This window comes from Castor canadensis, chromosome 5, assembly GCF_047511655.1.
Source record: "Castor canadensis chromosome 5, mCasCan1.hap1v2, whole genome shotgun sequence".
NCBI classification, from domain to species: domain Eukaryota; kingdom Metazoa; phylum Chordata; class Mammalia; order Rodentia; family Castoridae; genus Castor; species Castor canadensis.
In genome coordinates, this window is record NC_133390.1 from 7,437,619 (window position 1) to 7,465,594 (window position 27,976).

Sequence of the window (27,976 nt, forward strand, 5' to 3'; positions counted from 1 at the left end):
AATGGAAGCCATTGCCTCTTTGAGGGCTGGCAAGCAAGGTGCTCAAAGCTATATAAAAATGTTAGTATGTCAGGAGGACAGGGAGTTATGTGACAGAAGGTTTACAGAGAAAGCATGGAAAGAAGTCAGTGGAAATAAGAGGGAGAACAGAACCCGAGCTGACTTTGGTGGCTTCAAAAACCACAAGGCTTCTAAAAAGGCAGAAGAGTTCTAGTGATTTCTGCTATATGACCCTGAGCACAACTACTTAATCCTAACCCTGGTACATCAAGTTTTTCACCTGATTGTAGATGCTGATGGACAAAGTTATTTCAATTTGCTGTCAGAAAATAACAGAAATGTTAATACCTTAAAAACTATCTTCCAAAAAGTTTGTCCTCAAAGATGTTCACATTCTGTTAGAACTACATCAGAAAAGACAACTGAAGTTAAGTTAAATAAGTTTCCCACTTAAGTATATTAATGTGATAACCACATGGAGATGCCTAGTACTAAAAGGCTGGATATATGGAATTGGAGCTTGAGGGAAGATGGAGCTATAGACAGCAAAAGACAGAAATGACTGCTACAAGCAAAATCATGGAAAAGAAAACAAGCCAACCCGTAAACGAAAGACGAGAACAGGATATCATTAACAATCTCACCCTGATAACCCTGAAAGCAGCACTATGTGAAAGAAAACAACCTTGAGTCATCAAGAAAATCTGTATTTCCTTAGACTCTTAAAAGGCAGAGAAGCATGTAATTCACTTTAAACAGATTTCCATTAAAATAGGTATACAAGGGGAGATACAGAAATGCATTAATTTTTCCTTCTCTGCAACCCCCTTCATCTCCTTCATCATGTAATGAGGTCCTACTGTTGTACATTTACCAGATGCAGACATAGGCATATGCACTGAATATGCACAACTTAGACTAAATGAGAATTAGCCAAAAGTATTCTTTTGTTCTGAATAGCTGTGCTGTCTCAAGATTCGTATGTTGAAAACCAAATCCCTAAGGTGATGATGTTAGGGGGTGAAACCTTCAGGAGCTGATGAGGTCATGAGGCAGAACCCTCATGAACGGAATTAGGACCTTTATGAGAGGCCATAGAGAGTTGCCTCATCCCTTCTCCATGTGAGCACACAGCAAAAAGACAGCCATCTATAAATCAGGAAGAGTCCTCAGTAAGCTGGCACCATAGTGGACTTCCAGGTCTGCAGAATGTGAGAAGTAAACGCATGCTGTCTGCTACCCAGTTTATGGTATTTTTGTTATAGCAATTCACCTAGACTAAGACAAGTATACTCTAACAACAGGGAAGTATCCTTTCTCAACCACCTCCAATTGTGTGAAAATTAGTTGTTTGAACATGAAAAAAAAAATCTAACTATTTTTACATGTAGAGGACAGATGCACATACAGTACATACACAGATCAGTATTGAAATTTCATGGAGGAGGCCAACTAGGGAAAAAGCATTTAAAAGGGCTCCTTGAGAGTAGAGGATGAGAAGCAATAATGAAAACTTTCAATAATGAGAAAAATGACCTAAAGGAAATTAAGGAGCAGATTAAGAAAAGCTGTGTACTTCCTTTCTTTTCATTCCTTTAATTGGATTTATAAAATTAAATGTATTAAATAACATGAAAAACTGAGCATTTATTTCAATTAAGTTTTTTCTTTGGTAGTACTGGGGTTTGAATTCAAGTCCTTACACCAGCTAGGAAGGAGCTCTATCAGATGAACCACTCCACTAGCCCTTTTTTATTTTAGTTATTTTTCCAAATTCTGTCTTGCATCGTTGCCTAGGGCTGCCCTCGACCACGAACCTAAATGTATGCTTCCTGCATAACTGTAACTACAGACATGAACCACCCTGCCAGGCTTATTTGTTGAGATGGCATCTTGATAACCTTTTGCTAGGGCTGGCCTCAAACAACAATCCTCCCAATCTCTGCCATACAAGTAGCTAGAGATTCTAGGCATAAGCCACCAAACCCAGCCCTCAACGTTTTCTTAACATAGAAATTGCTATTATTTGAATGAGTCCCACTAAAGTTCATGAAGAACTATGGGACTCTAATCTTGTCTTTCTCTCCCTTCCTCTCTCTCTGCTTCCTGGATCAAGATATGACAGTTGTCTTTGTCACACATTCTGGGCCACTGCCATCCACAGCCCTCACCAGAATGGAGCAGTGCAGGTGACATGCCTTCCATCCTCCAGAATCCTGAGCCAAACTAGACCTCCCTTTACTTCATAACTATTCTGTGTCAGGTATTTCATTATAGCGATGCAAAGCTGACTAACACAGCAGCATTATAATTATAAAGGAGAAGAACAAGCACAAACAAGAGTGAGGCTTGTGCAGGTTTCCATGCACAAAGGGTTAGGCAACACTATGTTAACTCAGGAACAGTTTATGTAAGAAAAAGACCCACTCACTTGATGATGGTACAAATTCAGGATGACAGTCACAATCATCTCCCTTCAAAGCCTCATCTGCCACCTGCCCATGAAAATAAAACTAGTGAGACTTTCGAAAATAATACAGCCATGAAGAAGTGAGTAGTTGTACAACAGAATACAACAGAGTTCACTCACTCACTTAAAATATGCTGCTGGTTAAGCACAAATGTATAAATGAGCAATCAAAATGATAACTAATGACAAGAGATCAAGATAAATGGCAAATTCTTAAATGATAGTTCTGTTTCTGTTTTTCTTGTTAACAAGGGTTTGAACTTAGGGCCTTAACTCTTAAGCCACTCTCCCAGCCCTTTCTGCACAGGCAGGCCTTTAACTGTGGATCCTCCTATCTCCATTTCCCAAGTAGCTGGGATTTCAGCCACAAGCCACTGTGCCCAACCTGACAATTCTATTTCTGACGTTAGCATAACGTGTGATGGGGCAGTTGTTAACGCTTCTACTGAATCAGTACCATCATATTTTCCTAACTCCTCTCCCTAAAGAATGTAGCTGCTTGGAGGTTTTTTAAATTATCCACAAAAGGATGGATGTTGAAAAAATTCCATTCGATGTCCATCAGCCACCTAATGTCAAAACAACATTTGTCTTTTCTTCCCTCAAATGTTGAAGAGAAATATAAATGTGAACTTGGTGATACATGCTGAGTTTTGTATATAATTCAGGTCAGAGAAAAACACATTCATCTGGGACATGTGACCACTGAGTCAGACAAGAGGCCTGACAGTGCTCTGAAGAAAACATCAGCCCATGACTTCTACTAAAAGCAGGGCTGAGACCACTGCTTGCAAGGGCAACAAAAGCTGCATGTACACCTTGGGCAAGAGGTGGAAGAGAGCCCATCCTAACCCCCCCAGCACAGCACAGTTGGCTGATGGACTGCTGTAGAGCCAGGCAACCAAACAGATTGCAAAAGGGAAAGGAAGGAAAAGAAAAACCCAAAACATTGTGAAATAGGGCAGAGGTGACTTGGCCACCAGATCCCATTGTCACTCATTCCTAAGAAACTGGTTAGCAGACATAAATAAAGGACAGACAAACAAACTAACAGGCAAAATGATATTTAGAAAAAATATTTTACAACACATGAATGTGATTTTGAAGGAACTTTTATGACTGTGAGTTATTATCTTTACGTAGTTGTATGAAATAGATTACTCACTAAACAGAATCATTTTCTTGGTATTAATAGGCAAAAAGGGGTTAATATTGCCAACATGTTTGGTTTCCACTATCACCAAAATATTACTGTAAAAATGTAAGGCTACTTATGTTTGAAACAATTATAATTTTAAATAGGCTTACCTTTAGATTCTGATTACTACCACCATTGGCCATTTCGTGGTTAGTTCTTCTGAAATCCCTTTCTGTCTCCACAAAGTTAAGTGATGTACTAAAAGCAGGTGCTGATAAATTTCTAGGTACGTAGGCCCTGAGAGAAAGAATAAAAGGAATGATTGCTTTATACCCATTAATTAAGATGCAGGATAAAAAAATGGTTATCCTTCAAACAACAGCAATCATAGCCTTTTTTCCTTGAAATCAAGGTACTGAAACCCCACTACTGGGGTTTTAGACATAAAACAGTTTTTTAAATTTGGTAAGCAATTCAAAATAAGTTAACAATGGTTCAAAGCAAGTACCCAGGGTTCCAATTTTAAAGTAACTAAGCCTTCCTGTTCTGCATTTGACAGTTTCAAAATCCTACACATATAAATAAGCATGGAAAAAAAGCTTAATTTACTTTAATAAGCAAATAAGCAGATGTAAAACCCAGCTAGGCTGCGACTTGTTTTCTTATAAGCATACTTAAATCTATCTACAACATCTGGAAGACATCAGGAGGCACAGGATATGTCCCAGCTCTCTGCAGCATGAACCCTCTTGACCCAAACCGGTCCCCTTTCAAGCACAGTGACTCTGAATTTACATTGCACCACACTTTTCCCATAGGCTTAGGCTCCTAATCTCTAAGATGTACACATCCAAATAGCTCAGTAAAACAGTAAGCAAAATAAATCTGACCACTCACAGACCATCTTATCTTAAGCATGAGAACACACACACACTCTTTCTCTTTCTCTCTCTTCCATCCCCAACTTTACTGTGGTTACTATTAGCTCCTACAGTGGTAAACACAGCGACCCTTACATTCATGAGGCAAAGCCATTTCAAGTAACATCTACTGACCAGATATTAACTCACCTGCTTTCGTAAAAAGCTTTAATTGGATTCTTAGTAGGTGTTCGACCTATAAAAGTCAATCACACACACACACAAGTAATCAATGGGCTGGCAACACAGACTTCAAAAGATTTTTAAATTTCCCTTAAGCTGACAGCTAAGAACATCAAATTTAGAAAGCTGAAAAATAAACCTAAACAACTTAAAAACCCTAGATATTTTAAATTTCAGTTTAGTGTCAACACATTGCTACACAATCGTGTCAAAAATTCCACTCCATGTGATCACTGACAAGATGACAAGAATTCATAAACTTGAATCAGATGGTGCCTGTCTTCAAGAAACTCACAGTCTTGGAATTATGTTCCATGGGATGGCAGTCAGACAGACAGCAGCTGCTAGTGAGACAGAACTGCTCTTCTTAGCTCTGTGCACACTAGAACTCAAGAGAAAAATAAGACCCATACACTGAAAGTGTAGAGTAAGGCAATTTCAAGCACTTAAGAAAGAAAAAAAGGCTATGGGAAGAGAAGAGCAGAACGAAAATGTACAACTCCTAATCTGCAGAGCCAATTTATGTATGTGTGTGTGTGTGTGTGTGTGTGTGTGTGTGTACACATGTACATGTACATGCACGCACATATGTACAGATGTTCACTCTGCTGTAGTTTTGGTTGCAAACTTGGTGCAAAAAACCATCAGGCAATTGTACTGAAGAGATTTTGCAATAGGAAATTAATAACTGAGGAAAAAATTAAAGTAATTTTCTTTCAAAAAGCTTTTATCTAAAATTTCTGGAAAAGATATCTTTCTACAAAAGAAAAAGTAATAATTTGGTCGCTGTTTCAAATAAAAAATACAAATCACTTAAAATTAACCTAATGGAACATAACACAAATGTAATTCTACACAGATAGAAATGGAAAGCTAAAGTGACCTGACCAAGATAATGTAACGAAGTACAAATCATCTGAGAATTGATTTATGGTCTTCCATTAAACCAAGAAACCCACCTTCAAAAGTTTTAAAGGGAATTTGTCTATAATCAAAAGAATCTTAGGAGAAATACCTTGTAGGTCTTCTATTTGTTTTTGTAACTTTACATGCTGCTGAATTAGGTCCTTGATTCCCTCAGGGTCATTTTTACAGAGTTTTTGAGCTTTTATGTTTGCTTGCAGGGCCCAGTCATATTCCCCCAGCATAGAAAGAGCATCACAATAACGATAATGACCCTGTTCCAAAAAGATAAATTTAATTTTTTCTCAAAAATATGCTCAAGTTAAAGAAAATAGATAAGGAAAAATACTTTGCTTGAAAACAGATTAGTTACTTAAAATGTTAAATTAGGACCCTAGCAAATGAAAAAATAAATAAAAATGTTAATACTCTAGGGAATAAATTATCTAATGAACTAAGTGAAGCTATGAATAGGCAAATAATTTTTATCAGTGAACTAGAGAGCAACATTTTTGTTTACGAGATTTTTATACCCCAGCATAAAATCTTTTGATATGCTTTACTAATTAAGAATAAAATATAATATTTCGTGCCAAGTAAAGCGTAAAAGTCATTCACTATAAATAAATAAGGTTTTCAAAAATACTTTATAGCAGTATGTCTCTCAGTCATGACGTTCACTACACTATGGAAATCAGAAGGTTTCTGGAGCTGGAAGCAACCAGCTCATGCAGTAGCATCCCAGCACTTCCAAAGTGCATAGGCACAAACAAAGGGTACAGGGGGACTAACTCCTCCCCTCATCCCTCTTCCCTCTAATCACCTTTTGTTTTATCTCTAAGAATAGTTTCCAAATTGAAGTGATTTTACTCTTTAATTCCAATGATAATGGTTTTTGGGTCTAGTTTTTTTTTATTACAGAATCAAAATCCTTTTCGGCTCAACATTTGAGAAAACTGTACCAATGGTGAACTTCTTAATTCAGAAAGCTAATAATACTTAGGGCTAAATGAACAACCCCTCTCCTAGCTACTCACAAACCTAACTTCCATTTTAGGCACAATGACTCCATTAGAGAGATGATTTATCAGCGAAAAGAGGTTAGGGAACTCTGATTTTATGACGCTTGGTCCAGATCTCTTCTTTACTACATATTATTTTTATTTATTTGTTTTTTGGCAGTACCAGAGTTTGAACTCAGGGCCTCATGCTACTAGGCAGGTACTCTACCACTTTTTTTTTGTTTGTTTTTGTGTTGGGTATTTTCTTTTTCTTTTTTAATTTTTTAATTTTTATTGCTTTATTATTCATATATGCAGACAAGGCTTGGGTCATTTCTCCCTCCTGCCCCCACCCCCTCCCTTACCACCCACACCACCCCCTCCCTCTCCTCCCCACCCCCTCAATACCCAGCAGAAACTATTTTGCCTTTATCTCTAATTTTATTGAAGAGAGAGTATAAGCAATAATAGGAAGGAACAAGGGTTTTTGCTGGTTGAGATAAGGACAGCCAAACAGGGAGTTGACTCACATTAATTTCCTGTGCGTGTGTGTTACCTTCTAGGTTAATTCTTTTTGATCTCACCTTTTCTCTAGTTCCTGGTCCCCTTTTCCTATTGGCCTCAGCTGCTTTTAAAGTATCTGCTTTAGTTTCTCTGCGTTAAGGGCAACAAATGCTAGCTAGTTTTTTAGGTGTCTTACCTATCCTCACCCCTCCCTTGTGTGCTCTCGCTTTTATCATGTGCTCATAGTCCAATCCCCTTGTTGTGTTTGCCCTTGATCTAATGTCCACATATGAGGGAGAACATACGATTTTTGGTCTTTTGGGCCAGGCTAACCTCACTCAGAATGATGTTCTCCAATTCCATCCATTTACCAGCGAATGATAACATTTCGTTCTTCTTCGTGGCTGCATAAAATTCCATTGTGTATAGATACCACATTTTCTTAATCCATTCGTCAGTGCTGGGGCATCTTGGCTGTTTCCATAACTTGACTATTGTGAATAGTGCCGCAATAAACATGGGTGTGCAGGTGCCTCTAGAGTAACCTGTGTCACAGTCTTTTGGGTATATCCCCAAGAGTGGTATTGCTGGATCAAATGATAGACCAATGTTTAGCTTTTTAAGTAGCCTCCAAATTTTTTTCCAGAGGCACTCTACCACTTAAGCCACTCTGCTAGTCCTGTTTTTTTGTATTGGGTATTTTTGAGACAGGGTCTCAAGAACTATCTGGCCGAGCTGGCCTCAAACTGCGGTCCCTCTGATCTCTGCCTCCGGAGTAGCTAGGATTGTAGGTGTAAGCCACCAGCACACAGCCTACTGCATATTTTAAAAGGACATGCTGATTCAATGAGAAAATACAAAACAAAAAATAAGTGATCCAGGGTTGGGCATGTAGCTCAGTGGTAGAATACTTGTCTAGCATGTACAAGGCCCTAGGTTCCATCTCTAGCGCCTTCAAAAGGTGACCAATTTAAAAAAGATCAACTTTTCACAAGAATCACATGGCATGTGTTTATGCAGGCTCAATGCTGTGTTTGTGAGTTCTATAGAATTTTTAGTCTGACTCTTTTGGCTTGGACCAAAGGTTTCAATTAAGGTCATTTCATTAAATTCTGTTTTTCCTTAGAGGGTAGAGGCCCTGTTGCTTGACACCTAAGGTGTAAAAAAATAAAGAAATCTCTTGGATATGCTACAAGGTCAAAATCCTACCTCTAGACATTTGTCAACCTCTAAGTTTACTTATTTACTTATTGGAAGTACTGGGGTTTGAACTTGGGGCCTCAGGCTTGCTAGGTAAGCACTCTACTACTTGAGCCATGCCCACAGTCCAACTTTAAAGTTTAGATAACTGTATTTAAAAAATAAAACACAGCTGGCACAAGAAACAATGGTAGATAATAAATCGTATCTACTACATTTGCAGAGAATATTTTATTTCTCATTTCCCCTCACTATTCTTACCTTGTACTGGGATTCTTTTCCCTAAACCCCATAAAAGTCAATATAACTTCTGTTGGTTGAGAAGAAACTTTATTCAGATTCCTTTGCTGAAGTTGTTCCAATGAAGCTTAAATTGAAAGTATCTCAGTTTCATGACCCCAATCGCCATAGAAAGTTTGTTCTTTGGCACTCTCTCATTCTCTACCACATAAATGAAAATTTCCCATTGTACGTCTGCCTATCTTCCCCTCACCTTAGAGGCCACCATTTCCTACTCCTCAGTCATAGTGAACTGTCAATTCTAGTTCTTCACCCCAACAAAGGGCAGTAGGGTGAACGCATGAATGGCTGTGACCCAGGAATCTGGCCAATAGAATTGTACCATTTCCCAGGTTGCTGTCATTGACCCACAGGTGGGCATCTGACTCCATCAGGCTCAGCCTGAGATACCCTAAAGTTTTCCCTATAGATACAGAGGTTCTCTTTTCACTAGACTAAAAGCTATTAAGGGTATTGGGTTGTTTATATAAAATGAACCCAGAAAAGCCTATGTTCTAACTTCCACTTCTGGACAAGATGGAGTATCAGGGACTGGATTTACTCTTCTCAACAAACAAACAAAAAAGACAAAAGATATGAACCTATAGCTTGCAAGCACTGAACTCTGGACAACAAAACAGTGATCCTTGAGAAGAGAAACACACTGAGACCTAAGACTGCTCCAGTTTACTGAGAAGAGAGTTCCTAAGCCTCAGCACAAGAAGAAAGAACCCAGACAGAGGTGGAAAGTCTCAGAGATGGGAGGCAGAAGGACCAGGTCAGCTTGAAGTTCAATGGGGATGTGGCCAGAGGAGAATGCTTCACAGAGGGAAAACTCGGGAAGGTCCTCCTAGGGTCTTCAGCTAAGTATTGATCAGCGCACACTGATCAGAGAGAGAGCCACCTATAAGACTAACAGGGAACAGTAGCCAGAACTTGCATAAACCAGCTGTAACTGCTTTTCCCATCAACCAGAGAGTCCTAGGACATCAAGTAGTATACTCAGAAAAATGGGGGGTCGGGGAGGGAGAATCAGCCTCAGAAAGCTTTAATGCTCTTTTTTAAAGCATTGAAAATAGATCAAAATTTATAAGAGGTATCTTTGGAAAATCAGTATCATGGTCTGGGTTTAAATATTCAGAGTTCTATCATCCATTCCTTCTACAAATATTTATGGAGTAACTGCCAAATGCCAAGTTCAGTGATCAGCAAAGGTCTGTTTCAAGCAAAAGAACGACTCAAAATGAAAACAGCAACAGACTGACCACTCTCAAACACAAGCTTCATCCAGAACTGAATTCTCACTCCATCTCTGTCTTTTAAAGGTTCACAGTGACACTTTGCACAAATGTCTATACTCTCTGGCACTCAATTTCTTCATCTTAAAAATGAGGCATTTAAGAATGCCTCTGAAATGGAAATGCAGAAATCCATGTGGGGAATTTTACAATTTCCAAACTACTAGATACATTCCTAAACCACCTGTATCACAATTTGGGGGACTGGAGCAGAGCAGAGGGAGGCAAATCTTTTAAAGACACTCCACAGGTGACTCTTCCTTCCTTTTATTTCATATCTTTCTGTACTTTTTCTATCATGTGCTAATTGCAATATAATGGAAAAGCTTATTTAAAACAATAAGCAAAAAAATTAACTCCTACAGTTAATCTAATGAAGTCTATCTGCAGTGCAGTAATGGGAAATGACAAGAGTGAAATCTCTAGGGCCTTAAGAATCTAGTGTTTGTTTGGTTTGTTTGGGTTTTTCTGCTTGTTTTTGATTTTTGCAGAACTGGGTTTGAACTCAGGTGGTATCCCTTGACCCATGCCCCAAGCCCTTATAGCTTTTTGCTCAGGCTGGCCTCAGATCACAATCCTCCTTCCTCTGACTGATGAGTAGCTGGGATTACAGGTATGCAACATCATGCCCAGCTTCACCCTGATGTTTAAAAAAATTATAAAACCAGGAATAAACTACAAAATCAGTGTCTTCCTGTATTTTACCTGAAACTGCACTTTTAATAAACATTTGGAAAATTCAGTGAAAGATCTGAAAACTATTCCATATAACTGCAGTGATCTTTCCATGTTTTACTTTCACTTTACATTTTAAATGCCAGACTTGACAAAAATAGCTGATCTTCATTATTGGCATCTCAGCAGCGTTTGCTCTCTTCCATGTGTTTGGCCTTCTAAGTTTTGATTTTAAAGAAAATCCTTGCATAGCTTTTTCATAAAATGCAAGATTCCCATTGTAAAGGTTTTGCATTGGAAGAAATGCTACTAGTTTATAAAAAAGACAAAGTTTAATTAATAGAATGCTTAGCTTTTCTTGAGACAGCTTTCTCTGTGTCCTTGTTGCTCTGCCCTGAGTGTTACTGTAATTGTGAAACAGTGACTGAACCCTTCACTTATCTTTTCTAAAGCAACACCTCTGGACATCTCATTCTGGGAAATGTGCTCCAGTCACAGTCCCATTTGTGTGGGAAGTAGTGATAAAATATAAAGTTTTGTCTTAGTTACATGAACTAAGCTTTAAAATATTTTATAACAAGTCATTTGATCTGCATAATATAAATACATCAAATGTTCAGTAGAACTATTTTTATATATGTATATGTAGGTCCTAAAAATTAGTTTATTGAGAGTTTATAAAGTCAAATATTCAATAGGCATAGACTGGAATAGACAAATGCATGGAAATAACATTCTTTCTGTATACCAGTGTAACTTCAGTATTACATGAGTAACTTGCAGAGAATGCATTAGCTTTGTTCTGTCTTAGAACTCTTGGATTTTCTTTCTACATCTTTGGACAACTGCATTAAAACTTAATTACTCAGTGTATCAATGAGGATTCAGTGCTTGCATTCTGAAGGAGTGCTCCTAAGGGGTGACTGGAGAGGTTATTTTCTGCCTAATTTGTATGTGCCTCCTGGGCATACTGTCTATAGAAAAATACTTGGACCTTTAAGTTCATTTGGGGTCAAGTCAAATAACCCTAGGGCCAATATAAAAATCTTAGAAGAATTTAAGGTTTGCCTTTTACACGTTTTGAAAGTCTTTACATTTTTTGTCAGGTGATTTCTGCCAAGCTGTGGATATAATCTATTCAAACATTTATGCTAACCATTCTGATTTTTTTGTTGTTGTTGGTACTCAGGTTCTCATGCTTGCTAGGCAGGTGCTCTTACTTGCTTGAGCCACTCCTCCAGCCCCCATTCTGTTTTTTTTTTTTTTTAAATGTTAAAAGTGTTTAAGAAGAAAAGTTTAAATAAAATATTTTTAATCTAAAAACATGTTTGAACGTTTTATGACTAAGGGAAATAGACTAATGCAAAAACATCCATAATTTTGCTTTAACATTTATATTTGCTTTAGATCTTCTTTTAATAAACGAAAGAAAACTATACCAATATAGCTGCAATCTCCTTTATATCCTCTCCAATCTTTCCTTCCCTCATTGTACAGGAGCAAACAACATCATAATTTAAATTATTTTAAATGTTTGGTCAGTAAACTCATTTCAACTAGAACATAATTTGATTACTCACTTGCCAAGTCACCAAATACTAATGGTGAGTGCCCATTATGTACCAGGCAGTTTGTCAGACAGTCCAGATTCAAGAGTGAAACACACAGAACAAAGAACCTTTAAAGCTCTGGTGAGCCCACATTATACTTGAAAACACAACAAGCAATATAACTTAAGTAGTGTATACAATATGTTCAATGATATGCTAAATACTAAGAGGGTAAAACTAAAGCAGGGAAAAAGAGGATGGTATCTCTATCTGAAGGGTCAGGTTTGGCATTTTAATTTTGTGGTCGGGGAAGGTTTCACTAAGAAGAGGACATTCAGTACAGACTGAGCAGAAACAAAGGCGTCAGCGAATGCTGGGAAGAGCAAATACAAAGTAAAATAGGCCTAGCATGTTTGAGAAACAGTGAAGAGGCCAAGGCGAGAACACAGAGTGAATCAGGGAGAGCAGCAGAAGTAAGGTTGGAGAAATAAAGGGTGACCAAGATGTGGACAGATCAGAGCCATCAGAGTTGCAATTTTGAAATGTGAAAATACTATATACACCCACTGCTTTATCAATGGACATTTAGATATTTGAGTCCCACACTGAAGATTCCTTTCCTATTCTTAAATGCTGCATAATTTCATCCAGCATTTTTGCATACAAATATATATCTCATAAAGTGACTTTCACAAAACTGTGTAGTATCATTTGCTCAATGTAAGGAACAGAGGAAGCCTACCTTTGGCCAAGTGTTCTTCAGAATAATGGCTCTCTTTCCATCACCAAGTGCATTTCTTAAAAGAAAAACAAGAAACAAAATATTTAAACATTTTTATTCTTTTATTGTGTAACAGTATTGAGCACTGCATATTTATTTGTAGGTTCTGAATTTTCCATGTATATCATCTAGTAAAAAATTAATTTTTGAAAATACATATAATATGCGTCCATTATAGGAAATTTGGAAAATACAGAAAAGTAAAACAAAGGAAAAAAGTCACCCAGAGTCACAATCACAACTACCCAGGAATGTTTACTTTCAGTATTTCTGGAGTATTTCCCGTATGTACCTTACCAACATCTTATCTATGCTTAACTGTTATTTGTATGTTTTTCTGTACTATTTTTGCCTTTCAACAAGACTTCTAATCTCCAAAAATATAAATCCCAAGTCTTTCACACAACACATCAGCTAAGCTATACTGAACAGAGCACAGATGATAGGACAAGAGACCTGAATTAAGTCCAACTCAATCACTAATTCTTTTGGGATCTTTAGGAAGTAATTAACTTTTCTGAGCCCACTTTCTCATCTACAGAATGAGGACAATAATTCTATGCTACCTTTTCTCTTGAGACAGACACTAAATTAGGCACTATGTTAGAAAATGTACTTTAATCTGTCAAGTACCAACAAATCCATACCTTAGTCTCTCAGGTACCTCGCTTCCTTGTCATTAATGACATCCTACACTAACGCTCAGGCACCCACCACCACACTGCTGCTGAACGTAGCACCTCTCAAAAATGTTCAAGCCTTAAATCACTAATTCATGACTCCACTCTTTCAAAAGCGTCACTTATTCCTTCTTACTTATTCAACAATTCCTAGTATCTTCTCAGGGGGTCCAACTCACTCACTCATCTACCTCCTCCTTTTTTTACTTCCCTGTTTGTCTAGTGTAAAATTCACTGCTTCATTTCATATTCATACACAAATTAATTCATAACTCTTAAAAAGTTACAAGAACAAAACCAGATAAAGATAATTTGCACTACCAGATATCAATACCTACTAAAACATTATGTACAAAAAAAGAAAACGAACAATGTAAAGACAGACAACTTGACTAACAGAAAAGGAAAGCAAAGCAGGAATGGATTCACCTATTTATGACAAGAGTGAAACTGCTTGGAGAAAATGTACTCTCCTAATACAGTGGTGGGAAAACTGGACCTTCATATGAATCTCTAACCCTACCTCACACTAAGTACAAAAACCAATTCCAGAAGACCTGCAGATCTAAGCAGCAAAAGTAAACAAACTGAGAATATAGAACACTTTGGTGACCTTAAAGTGGGCAAATATTATAAATAGAATACAAAAAGAAGTGTTTAGCATAAAGGAAAAAAATCGATGAACTGTTCTATATTAAAATTAGTAACTTTCTGGTAAAATAAAACAACAAATATGAAAATGCAAGCCTGAGTATGAGAAGATATTTATAATACATACATCTGACTAATGAATGACTCACATCCAGAATATAAAACAAACAAAAAATTCTCACAACTTGAGGGGAACTCAACTTGAGGGGAAAAAAAAGGTAGGGAGCAAAAGACTAACAGGGACTACACAAAAGAGAACATCCAAATAGTCAATAAGCATGGGCTGGGGGCATGGCTCAAGTGGTAGAGCACTGGCCTACCAAGCACAAGGCCCTGAGTTCAAACCCCAGTACCACAAAAAAGAAAAAGAAAAAAAAATTAAAAGGTCAGTAAGCCTATGAAAAATAAAAGTGCAAAATAAAATCAAACAGTGCTCTATCACTACACATCCATCAGAATGTCTAAAATGAAACATGCAAAATAATAAGTGCTGGTGAGGACACAGAACTGAAACTCTTATACCCTGCTGGTAAGACCATAAAATGATACAATTGCATAGGAAAACTATGCACTAAAGCTGAATAAAAACTTGTCCCAACAATCCCATGTCTTGATTATACACTCAACACCAATTTATAACATGTTCACAACAATGCTACCTGTAAAAGCCAAATGCTGGGAACTTACCAAGATGCCCACCAACAATAGAATGGATAAAATGTGGTATATTCATGCAATAGATGAACGCTTTACAAATGCATGCAACAATATGGATCCCCAAAACAATGCTGAGCCAAACATGAAGAGCACACAGTATATGATTTCATTTATATTGGATGAAAACAGGCAAAACTAACCTATGGAAGGCTGGGCAGTAGTTATCCTGGGGATGAGGTGGGTAGTGACTAGAAGGAGGAACAACAGGGACTTCAGGGAAGTGGGGTTGTAATGTGAGTGCTGGTTTCAGTTGTTTGATTTCTGAAAATTAAACCTATACATTTTTTTGATTTGCGTATGTCTCAGTATATATACCAAGATCCTTTTTAAAAGATGAAAAAGAAGAGTTGTCTCTCTTCTGTTGGAGACTAATACCTATGTTAACCACAGTAGCAACCCTGCTATTCTGAGGGAGCAACCTGCTGACCAAGTCACACTCTGGAGCTGAAAGAACCTAGGTCTCTGATGACAACGTTGAGCCACTGAACATACAACCCTTCAGTCAGCCACATTCTTCTGGAAACCTAGAATGAGGTTAGGTTTTTCTTCACCATACAAACCTACTCAATCAAGAGTTTATTACCTAAAGCCAAAACACCCTAACCCAATGGCATGGCTCCAGTCTCTGCAAGAGCACTATTAGAAGTTGTCTACACTAGCTGTCTCATTTCCTTGCATTTCTCAACTCACGTGACAGCCTTCTGTTCCTAGCTTCCCACTGACACCTCTATGGGTACTAAATGATGTCCATATTGCTAAGTTCAAATACCTTATAGGTGCTTCTCAGCAACCTAGACCTAGATGGCTACTTTCACTTACTTCCATGACACCATACTGACAGTTTTCTGCCTACATGTCTAGGCAGGTACATCCTCCTGACTGTCCATTAACTATTTGTGTTCCTCAAGACTCAATCCTGGCTCCTCTTTTAGTCTCAGCCCATACTCTCTTCTAGGCCTGCAGATCTCAACCTCATCTACATATTAGTATTTTGGGGGCAAGTTTCTAAAAGCCCAATGTCCAAGCTTTATCCTAGACCAATTAAACCAGAATCTCTAGGATGGATGGTCTTTCTGCAAAGGTCAAGGGATCCAATGTTCAGTCCAAGTTGGAGACCCCCATCTCCAGCTTCAAATCATCTAGGCCAACTATCCCAAATGTGTGTCCTGCCCTTCTCAGTTCCAGATCCACATAACTCACAGCTATGTAAAAGTCCAAATGTGGATGCTTCACAGGCACTTCAATTTGGATGGAAAGAGTGAAGTCAGGTTTTGCTCTTACAGATGTATTCTTCTCCCAGCAATTCCAATGTCAGTGAGTGGACCCAGGACCCATGAAGCTGCTTCAGACTGAAACCTCAACTCAGTTCTAACCAACTGACTTCTCCCTCATATTCCACTGCCAAACCACAGGAGATTTTTGTCAACTTTACCTCTAAATGAATGACTCCTTCTATTTTTTCCACTTCCACTGCCAGTACACTGCTCCAAGCCATCATCTCCAGTCCAGAGAAACTCCCCACCTCAGCCATGGTATGTCCCTTCAAATTTACTCTCCTTACAAATTTTAAACTGACCCTCATTTTAAAATCCTTTACCATCTTCTCACCATTCTTAAAGGCCAAGAGCCTTAAAGTAGCCTTCAAGGTGGAGCCCCTGTTCACTCTCCTCTCCTCTGAATCCAGGCTACCTGGCACATCACTGATTCCCTAAGTGCAACATGCCCCTTCCCAACCCAGGCCTTCACACTGCTGGCCCACTGTCTAGAACACAGGGACTATGTGTGTTTTTGCTAATTTCTGACATCAGCCATAAATAGAACCCTCAAAGTATCTGTTGAATCAGGGCTAAATGTTACAATAGCACATATTATACACATTCCAATGTTTGCTAATATAATAAGACATTTACTAGCATGTGGCTACATCCTACTACTCAAGCCAAGTGGGCACAGTAAATTACAACGCGCTACTGTTCATCCAAACACCGCAGTCAGGTAACCAAGTTTGACTTTCAGCAACAGCAATACAACATCTCTCTGAAAATGGGGTGACAAATGGCTATTAACTCTGGGAAACTGTGTTAACACAGTAAGAATACTGAACAGATGATTAGATGTGTGCTCCCACTTATCACTGTTACATGGGAAAATGTGAGCCCCAACCTCATAAAATATGCTACACTTTGCCTAAGACAGTAGGGAAGAATACTGTCTCCTTCTCTCTAGTTTCCATGTAGATTGGCTGCAGGAGGCATTCCTGACACTCTTCTTTCTCCACCCCTCACGAACTCCAAAGGATGAATTACTTATCTTATGCTGGCAGAGGGGCACTAGTTAGACATGGCTTAGTCTCTTCTTTTACTCACTCCGCAATCTTAAACACAGACAAAACAACAAAGGCTATTTTCTTAGGCTTAAATGTCACAGGACCCTGGTTGCCCAGTTCTGTCTGTGACTGCAGGTGAATTTGTAAAAAGCCACTTAGATATCTAGACTTAAGGCCCCAAGTCCCAACACATGTATAAGTGGGAAGCCAACTATGATCCCCAGTAGCCCATCTTCTGCATCCATCTCTTAACTGATTCTGGACTTAAGACAGGCAAGGAGATGCTATTTATTCTGTCCCAAACTACAACATGAAAGTTTGTAAGAACCTTACAAGCTGTGTAAGGGTTCACCCCACCCCATTACAGATCAAGGTCTGACCAGATCAACAAAGAAATTACAGTAGCTACTCCCCAAATTTCTTAAACTATTAAACTACAAAAACAGGTGTAATGGTCAATCACTGTCAAATACACAGTGATAACCATCAACTGAAATAACCATCAATTGAATAGGCATATACATTTTAAATAAAAAGTTTCTAGATTTAAGTTTTTAAATGTTCAACTGAGTAAAAGAAATTTATCAGGAATTTATCCTACAGATATACTTGCACCTGAATATAGAACATAAGTAAAAGCATAGTCATTATAATGCTGTATCTAAACTCTTAAACAAAATAATAAATTTATAATTATATAATAAATAAAATAATCTATATATTAACACAAACTATATATACAAACCATATATTAATACAAACTGATGGAATTACATGAGTAATCCATTCAGTAAAACACTATGTGGCCATGAAAGAGAACAAGGTGTCTCTATAAGCTGATATGCAACAAGCTCCAAGGGTTAAAGATTAAAAGCAAGATGTACAACAGCATGTGTAGCACGTTCCCATCCACGGTTACACTGAACCTAATGGAACTGCCTATACTCTGACTTACAAAAATGGCAATTCATTTGGTTCAACATGTGAGAGCTTTTACAGGCATAAGACATTACGGAAATGCACAAAGATCTGAAGAGAGGGAGTTGGGAGAGGGTCTGAGCTGGGCAAGAGTTTTCAGTGAATCCTTCTCTATTCAAATTTTTACCATGTGCATTTCTGTTTTAAAAGAACACCAAAAATTATGTTTTCTTCAAAAGCAAATTCGGTGACTTCTAAGTAAAAATAGAAACCATGCAAGTAAGAGCAGAGTAAGGAACCATTCACCAAACCCACACACTCACACTAGAACTGCACACAGGCAAGATTTTTTTTTTAAATTCTTGCAGAAATATACAATATTGAGTTACTATATCTCTCATCTCAGAAATTGAGAAATTAACTCAAAACAGGAGTCATTTTAGTCTGTATGTCTGCTGCTGATCACAGATGGGACTCTGATGGAAGGGAGTATGGCATGAAGGGTAAGTAAATAAATACCAAAAGGTGAAGTAAATACCAATTTTTTAAAATTCCATGATTTTCCAATTTAAAAAACTCAAAGCTAAGTTTTCCCTTTCTCCAGTTGTATTTTCCCTTTACACTGTTCATTACATTTCCAGAAGAATTATAATTTTCCACGTGAGAGTCTCACAAGAATGAATTAAATAGTAGTGGGCAAAGTCTACTCATACACATCACACAAGTGTTCTAACTCCCTTAGTTATAGATATGCCTAATTCCTCTTCCCGGATTCTCCCAAACTGAAAACTTCTGGCTACTTCCATTACAACTATCACTCTAATAAGGTCCTCCAGTTACCAAACTGTATGTGAAAAGTGCACCTGTAGAGACCAGAACCCCACCAAGCCAGGAGTCCTGGGATTCCATGCACACATTCCTAAGCCTAAAGAATTCCAGGGGAGAAATGTGGCAGGATGGGGGGGCAGGAGGCAGCACAGTCCCTCCCTCCCTCCAACCCCACCTCCCGATTTCCCAAGTGCAATAGCCACAGACTACAGGGGTTTTGACTGGCTCTTGGCCTCACCTATATCCACTCAAAGGTGATCTCTAATTTATAAACTGTGTTGACTATTTAAGATTTAAAAAACCACCACAGTTACATTGACCATTTCTGAATAAAGCATTTGTTTCTCAACTCATACTTCATTCACCACAGGCTCTCTTCCCCGTAACTGTCCTTAAAATGCTGGTATTTCTCTCCTTTCAAGGTCATTTTTTACTTATTGTAACACTGATGTTTAGTGATCACTGTTCTGGGTTTTATGCATTTTAAATTACATTTTGCTTTACTTTTTCTCAAATATTTCAAGTATACATAAAAGTACAGAGAACAGCATTAACAAAATGAACACTCATGTACCAGCTGTGCACCAACTTAGCAAGAAATTAACATTTTGCCATATTTACTTCGGCTCTTTTTGCAGAGGTTTGTTACAGTTGACATCCACTGTGCATCGCCACTTCCATCCAAACCCTTTTCCCTCCTTCTCTCCGCAGAGACAGCCACTTCCCTGGTGTTTAACATGCCCATGCATTTTTAAAACAGTTTAAACACATACTTGGTATTAATTATGGATATGCACATTGTTTTTGTATGTTTTTAAACATTATATAAATGGCACCATGCTGTACAAATAATTGTGCAACTTGCTTTTTTCACTCCACATCGCATTCATGGTAACTGCAGCTTAGAATTCCATTGTATGAATATACCATAATTTATTTATCCATTCCCCTACTGATGGACATTTAGGTTGCTTCCACTTTACTCTTACAGTGCTATATGCAGGCTTGCACATGTCTTCGGGTACACATTTGAGTTTGGAAGGGATGACCCTAGAAATGGGCTGCAGAATATGCACATCTTCACCTTGTCAGATTGCTCTCCAAAGTGACTGTACCAATTTACACTTTCTCCAGCCGAGTATGAAAGTTTCCTTTGTTCCACATCCTCTCAAACACTTGGTATAACGAAGTTTTTAAGTTTTTGCCAATCTGATGGATATGAAAGAGAAACCTGTAGTTTTTAATCTGCATGTCATGTAAGGATAATCATGTCCTCATAAATGTTTGACTATTTGGATCATTTATGTTTTAATTTTCAGCTTTTATACTCCCCTTCTATTCTACTGTCACCTTTCCATAACAATTATAGTAGAGACTGCGTCAGGCTGACTGGCTTCACATCATCTACCCAGTGTCCTTGGACCCTGTGTGGCATCCCTATCTCGGCTCTCTTCTGTAAAGAGACAATGGCACCCACCTCACAGTTGTAAAGGTGCCACAAGTAAGCACATATGAAATACTCAGAACAGCACCAGCCATGTTGTAAAATACAGAATTATTATTTTTTACTCTTTTAGAAAGTAATCTTTCCAAAGTTATTTTTTAAATTTAATATATTTTAATGTTTTGATCTATATTCTCTAATCTTTTAATATTAAATTATTTCATAAGTTTTAGCATTCAAGACTTTAACCCTTTTATCCCTCTTTTTCTAGTATTAATCTGAAACATTCCATCTCAGTTCTCTTACAGCTCAATCTTTGTTTTTACAACAGGAAGTCTGGCCATGTGGAGCAATTAAGGAATGCAACCTTGCCTGAACTGGGGAAGGTAGATGCTTTGCCACAGCTGCCTCTGCAGCTGCTCAGCCAGATTCCTGTGGCAGATTTAGCATTTTCCCAATGCGAGGGCTTCAAAACATCTCAGCCTTGGTAATCAGCTAAAAGCCCTTCTCAGGGATTGGGTCCTCTTTTGTCAGTGGCATATCTCAATTACTAGCAATATTCTTGGAGTTACGAACTCTTGAAACATTATTCCTATGTTAATAATAAATAACATAAAACAATGTGTGGAAGGGTAGGAAATACCAACAAAACCAGTGTAGCATAGCTTCAGATACTAAATAGATACCCAATACATACTGGAGATTGCCTAATAAGGAATGTGACCTGCCTATAAGGCGAACATATGTGGTGTGTGATCACAAGCTAGACTGTCAGGAAGGGAGTACAAGGATAGATCCACTATCCTGCTCTTGAGCTTTTACCTCACCAAGCTACCTGGCTTTTGTGTTTCTACTTTCATTCACCTCCTGTTGTAGAAGGATTTTAGGAGGATGCTCCTTGTGTCTAGCATTCAATGCTCATGAAAACAGAATCACCCTGGTTGGCCTCTCAGCTCCCAGAGCTGGAAAGTGGATGACCTTCTGCCCAGCAAGGTTTCAGATAGGCACCTCAATTTTTCACAAGAGGCTAGCCAAGTTGTAAACCTATGCATCTGATCTTGAAAGCATACAGATTCACCTTTAAACAGCATAGATTATCTGCAATTCTGGACCTAGCCAGAGACAATAACCTAGACATTTGCGGCTCATTTCTTGTCAGAACCAGTTGAGAACAGTGGTATTGATGGAAGACTGTGTCAAGCCCATCCATTCCTCTAGTCTAGATAGCCTCGGATTATCCACGGCTTAAGCCATCTAAAAGCTGCATAACGTTAATACAGCGGTATTCTCCAAGGTGGTTGGATTACTGGTGATTTTTATTTTCTTCTTTTTAAACTCTTGTATTTTCCAAATTTTCTACCATGAGAATGTGTTCTGTTTATAATAAAAGAAAAACATAATAAATGTTATTTTTAAAAGCTACATACTTGGAATATACTATCTTCCCCACTCCCACCCTCCCATATCCCAACATTAAGTGCTTTTACTGAAAAACAACTGATTATCAGGCTCTCAGCTTTCAAGACTTTCACAAAAAAACAAAAACAACAACAACAAAAAACTTGTTTGTGAAACCCAACACAGCATTTTCAAAGAATTTCTTCCTATGAATAGTAATGCTGCTAGGATTTTTAACTATAACTCATCACTCAATTAACATTACCAGTGAGCTATATAAGAAAGTGAGCATGTATGAAAGGTCATAAAGAAACCCATTTAAAAAATTGTAAGAAAGATTTCTTTAAAAGGGGGGGAGGGAGATAAAGAATAATCGAGGGAGGAGACTGTGATCAAAGTATATTATATGCATGTGTGGAAATACCACACTGACAGCCCTCACATTGTACTATTAATATGTGCTAATGAAAATAAATAAAGAAAATCTTCTGCTCAAGCAACTGGTACCTTGCTTCTCTGTGAACAATGAGAATTATGAAACTTGTCAAGTTTTCCTTTTTCATTTTGGGTAACAGAAGGTCAGAGGCAAATATGAATTGTAACTAACTCCTATGCAGGCCCTCAGACCTATGGAGCTTTGTTCTCAGGATCCTAGGCTCTAACTTGGTTTTCTAATTTGGGTGTTTTGAATATTCTTCTACTGTGTGGATGTAATATTGGATCCACCTTGTATCCTTCTTATAATAAGGCAGGATGTAACTAAATACAATAATCTACACTACTTGATATTAATACTTTTAATTTATGTCCTAAAAGTTTTAAACTGAACCTACGGGCATGGCAGAGTACCCCAGTACTGCCGGGAAAAAAAAAAAAAAAAAAGTTTGAGCTGGGGGTGTGACTCAAGTTGTAGAGCACTTGCCTAGCATTCATGAGGGCCATGGGTTCAATTCCCAGCACCACAAAAAGAATAAGTAAATAAAAACAAAACCTGAAGGGCAATAAAATCATGATAGTATTTTCTCAATCTTTCTCAACTGATAAATTCAAATTCAACATAAAGAACTAAGTATTAATTATGATTCCACTCTCAGAGTAGTACCATTGTTATTTCTGTGCTTTATTTCACCTATAGGAGATATTTAATTAATTTTTCCTACAAAGACCAAAAGAGAGAATGGTATGGGAAAAATGCTTCTTCCCAAACTCTACACATTTAACAGAGCAAAAGGACATACGATATTATAAACACATACTCTGGCATCATCAGATAGGATCTGTGTTTAAATCTTGGCAGCACTGCCCACTAGTGGTATGAGCTGGTCCACAGCTAAGGCCTGGAGAACAACACAGCTCCCCATTAACAATGCTGTGAGATTTAAATCATGTGCGAAGTCTCTAAAACAATGCACAACACGCTCACACACAAGCAGCCACTGCTGCCACGGCTATTATCTATAAAGCCTGTAGTGCTCTTTTAACCATTCAACCATGACAAAGAACTGTCTTTTGAAGGATTTTCTTGCAGACCTGCAACACAAAAATGTTTCCCAAAAATGGGTATTTAATATAAGTCAGTGATTGGGGCACTTTAGCCAACTTACCTGAACTGTCCAGTACGAAGAAAACAAAGAGCTCGGTTACCATAAAGAAGGTGGTTTTCAGGTCTTAAAAGGAAGTAATGTTTGGTCAGTAAAACAGACTACTTTTGCTCATTTTAAGCAAAAATCACACTGAAAATATAAGGCATGAAAATTTTTTTAAAAAACTTTACATCTATGTGGCAAAGCAGGATGAATATAGAATTCTGAGCCTTAGCTAAGTTTCAGTTCCTTTTTATTTCCTCAGTAACCCCGTTCCAACTAAAACTACCCTGATTCAAAATGAGGGTAATTCTTCCTCTGTCTAGTTCACTGGGCTATTGTGAGGAGTACAGAGGCATTATTTAAGAGTTAGCCAACTAAATAAAGTATGCTGCAACTGCAAAGGGTCAGAACTACTCAGATAAATCAGGACTGTGCCACCTTGACAAAGAACTCAAAGGAAGTCTGTAAACTGCAACAGTAACCTTAGCAGTTTCATTTCAAAATTTGTTCTTTTTACTTTTGCCTGACTGTATGTGATCAGAACTGATGCTCTTTTCCCTCTATCTTTTCCTCAGCAAAATAGAGCAAGAGTCTTCAGGTGTGGCATTAATTTGATTCACTCATTTCCAGTGGAGATGAGCAAGACAGAAGTAGTGTCTAGATAGCACCCTACAAAGGCTACCACAATATTAGGTGGTCCAGCTAAGATGGTCAGAAAAAACAGAGTGACGCATACTGGATAAAGGCTATAAAATTCTAGTAGCCAACTAACAAGGAGACCAAGTGGAGAGCTCATATGCACTCTCTCAACAATTATAACTATTTTCGTCTAAAAGTTCCCCTCAAGAACTGTGGGCATCCTAAATGTGAAAAACTGACCCCTTTTGATCAATTAATAATTTGGAAGGAATTATCTCACAACAAAATGAGAACAAAACAGAATAGATGACTGTTCTGAAAAGCCTAAAAAATAACTGGAGCAGGACAGAACCCAATTCATTTTTTTGTCTGACTTGAATTATACTACTTGATTTCACCTACTAAAGCTACCTCCAATGCTGCTACCACCTAACGATGAGAAAATCTGTTCTACACAGCAAACAGGAAGATATTCTGCATTTGCTCATCTTGTCTTCACTTCTCCCAGCATTCTAACTTATCTGCCACATGAAGAGGGTCTCACCGTTCTCTTTTGCTCTTACCTATATTCAATGGCTCTGGTGTAATAAATAATAGCTACATCAAATCTTTGTTTGGAAAACTCTTCATTTCCTCTCATTTTCATTAGTTCTCCTTGCTGAGAAACCAAGGTGAAAGAAGACCCATCAATTAGCTCCAAAGACAAACAAGAACCCAATACCTAGAAAAAAATGGATCTGGGTTCCTATCTTTGATATCAGAAATTACCTAGGTGATTATTTAATGTGAGAAGTAAGAACATAATCTCCAGCATTTTGGTATATACAGTTGGCCCTCTGTACCTATGGGTTCTGCATTTGCAGATTCAACCAAGCACAGATCAAAATGATTTGGGGGGGAAAAGAAGGTATATGTATTGAACATGTACAGTTTTTTTTTTCTTGTCATTACCCCTAAACAAATACATTATAACAACTACTTATATAGCATTCACATTGTGTTAGGTACATACTACAAATAACCTAAAAATGACTGTCGTACACAGGAGCATACATTTGTTATTTTACGTAAGGAACCTGAGCATCTCTGGATTTTGGTATCAGAGGGAGAAATGCAACCAATCCCCCTGACACTGAAGGATGGCTATATACTTAAAGAAACTTTTCTCTAATAGTCAATGCTAACTTGTTAAAGGAATATTAAAAATAAACAAAACCAACACATTATGAATAGTTACTAAAACAGTTTTTCTTCTGTGGCAGTATTTGGCAGACTTACTTTTATATATATCTTATGCATAAGGTATGACAGGCCAAACATGAGATGAAAGGCAGAATTTTAACATTAAGATAGCAAACTTGATATTACTCAGTAAACTTTAGTATTTAAAAAACAAATGAGTTAGCTGGAGATGTAGCTCAGTGGGAGGGCACTTGCCTAGCATGCACCAAAGTCCTATGTTTGATTCCCACAACCACAAGCAAACAAAACAAAAAATATGAAAGGATAGATATAAATAAGGAACATATAGGCAATGTTGATTAGGTTAATTGAAAAAAAAAATGATGTGGAAGGTTAGCAAGAGTATATATGAGCAGGGTGCCAGTAGCTCATGCCTACAGTTACTTGGAAGGCTGAGATAGGGAGCACAGAGGTTCAAGGCCAGCCTGGACAAAATCAAGAGACCTCATGTCAACAACAGGTGGGCACAGTGACCTACATCTATCATTCCAGTTATGTGGGAGGATCAAAGTTCTAGGCCAGCCTAGGCAAAAAAAGTTTGAAAGCCCCCCATTACAACAGCAAAAATGCTGGGCATGGTGGCACACACTTGCCATGGTAGCATGCACCTCTCATCGCACAATGGCAGGAAGTGTAAAATAGTATTGTGCTCCAGGTAAGCCTGGATAAAAAAGCAAGAACCTATTTCCAAAAAAACCTGAGCAAAAAGGGCTGGAGGCATGGCTCAAGTAGTAAAGCACCTCACAACGTGAAGCCCTGAATTCAAACCCCAACACCACCACCACCAAAAAAAAAAAAAAGTGTATTTATGAAAGATGCTATACATACAACCAAAACTTTTCACTTCAATTTTATAATTAGTTAACAAAAAGAAACTGCATCATATCAATGACTTTAGACAATTCAGTAGATTAAATATTCTCCTAATTTTTAAAAATTGAGTTAAAATCATTATTTCCTCTAAGTGAATCTTAATGACATATGAATTACGAGAGATACTATCAGCCAGATGCTGAGGTTCTCCAACTATTCAGGAGGTGGAGAGCAGGAGGATCGCAGTTCCAGACTAGCAAGACCCCCCATCTCAACAAACAAGGAAGGTATGGTGGTGCATGTCTGCAATCCAATTACTCAGGAGACACATAGGTAGAAGGATTATGGCCACAGGCTGCCCTGGCCAAAAGGAAGACTTTATCTAAAAAACTGCTAGCCTATAGCAAAAACAGCTGAGGGAGTGGCTCAAGTGGTAGCATGCTTGCCTTGCAAGTACAAGGGCCTGTGGGTTACCACCAATAAATAAATAAATAAAGTTGTTACCAAAGAAAATTGTATTTCCTCAGCTAATTAAAAAGCCTCAAAAACAAAAGCCTTTAATTGAAAACAATCAAACTTTACTTTTCAATTAATTCTTAAAATCATTATAAAATTCTGATTAAGAGGGCTGCTGGAGTGGCTCAAGTGTTACGAGTGCCTAACTAGCAAGTGAGAGACCTGAGTTCAAACCCCAGTCCGACCAAAAAAACCCCAGAAAATTCTGATTAAGATATTATTTCTTCCTTAAAAAAAAAAAATCAAATAAAAATGTATTCAAATTTTCCCTCAAACACATTATTCATTTACAATAGTTCCATATATTGTTCTCAGAAGTTTTATTATTAACTTACTGTGGCAGTTAAGAGTTTTAACAAGCAAAGATTTATCCTCACCTCCATACACTCGGCACAATTTTGATTTCTAAATTCTTCAAGTAAATTGCAGTTTTCCGTTACAACTTTAGTTATGTGATACTTGTCTAAATTTTATGTTTAGGAGAGAGTGAGAGAAAGTATTTGTTAACAAAAATAAACTCGTATTGGTAATATTCTAATTCTCAGGTTAAGTAGATGAGTCCACAGAGCTCACCACATTATTACGCTTTCTAAACAGCCTGTGTCTCCTGTAATCTTTCGTGCATGTCAAATTCTGTATTTTAAAAATAAGCAGCTGGTAAAATGTTACAGAAAACAACTTTTTGCTTGCTCTGAGTTTAATGTTTCTATTTCTAGCAATAAAGAAGCACTCGTTCATTGTTCCATTCATTGTTGCTACAGTTACAGTAAATGCTCTGTCATAACATACTCCACCAGGTCTCATACTCACTCAAGCCAATTCAGCAAATATTATCAATATTTATCAGGCACAATATTCAATAAAAATGTATAAAAAAGAAACCGGAAACTGTTTTCTAAAATGTATTTAATATTACAAATGAAGTAGTTAAGTCTTTAATATCTGATTCTTCACAAATGAAATTAATGAGAAGTTAATTGAAATAACTATTCATAAAAAATTTTAATAAGACAATTAAAATGCAGTAGATAACCAAACTTTGTGTCAAAGGTTATCAAGCCTCATTTTCTACCTTTAAGCTGTTTTATAAAAAGGATTTATTAAAATACAGTAAAAAAATTATTTCAACAAAATTATAATTAAGTCTTTAGCCAAACATTAATTTCCAAGGGAAAATAACACCTAAACTTTAAGATTCAAGAAAATATCTGGAACAGGACAGAAGAATTATGGCTCAAGTATAATCCAGGCAAATGTTAGGGAGACCTTCTCTCAAAAACAAGCCAGAGTTGGTTGGGCACCAGTGGCTCATGCTT

General features: G+C 37.6%; 1 protein-coding gene across 2 annotated transcripts in view; it reads right to left on the reverse strand.

Annotated features, from left to right (window-relative positions):
- The window catches only part of Ttc3 (tetratricopeptide repeat domain 3), a 99,835-nt gene that overhangs the window by 64,675 nt on the left and 7,184 nt on the right, over nt 1-27,976 (reverse strand). The window contains exons 7-14 of one of the 2 annotated variants that reach the window (XM_020174717.2): nt 27,038-27,123; nt 24,653-24,747; nt 23,469-23,531; nt 12,864-12,918; nt 5,727-5,889; nt 4,679-4,724; nt 3,779-3,905; nt 2,432-2,495 (exon numbers count right to left, since the gene is read on the reverse strand). In XM_020174717.2, coding sequence (XP_020030306.2) covers nt 2,432-2,495; nt 3,779-3,905; nt 4,679-4,724; nt 5,727-5,889; nt 12,864-12,918; nt 23,469-23,531; nt 24,653-24,747; nt 27,038-27,123 — 699 coding nt within the window. Of the gene's footprint in view, nt 1-2,431; nt 2,496-3,778; nt 3,906-4,678; nt 4,725-5,726; nt 5,890-12,863; nt 12,919-23,468; nt 23,532-24,652; nt 24,811-27,037; nt 27,124-27,976 lie in introns of both variants that reach the window. The other variant, XM_074072668.1, reaches the window with a different exon arrangement.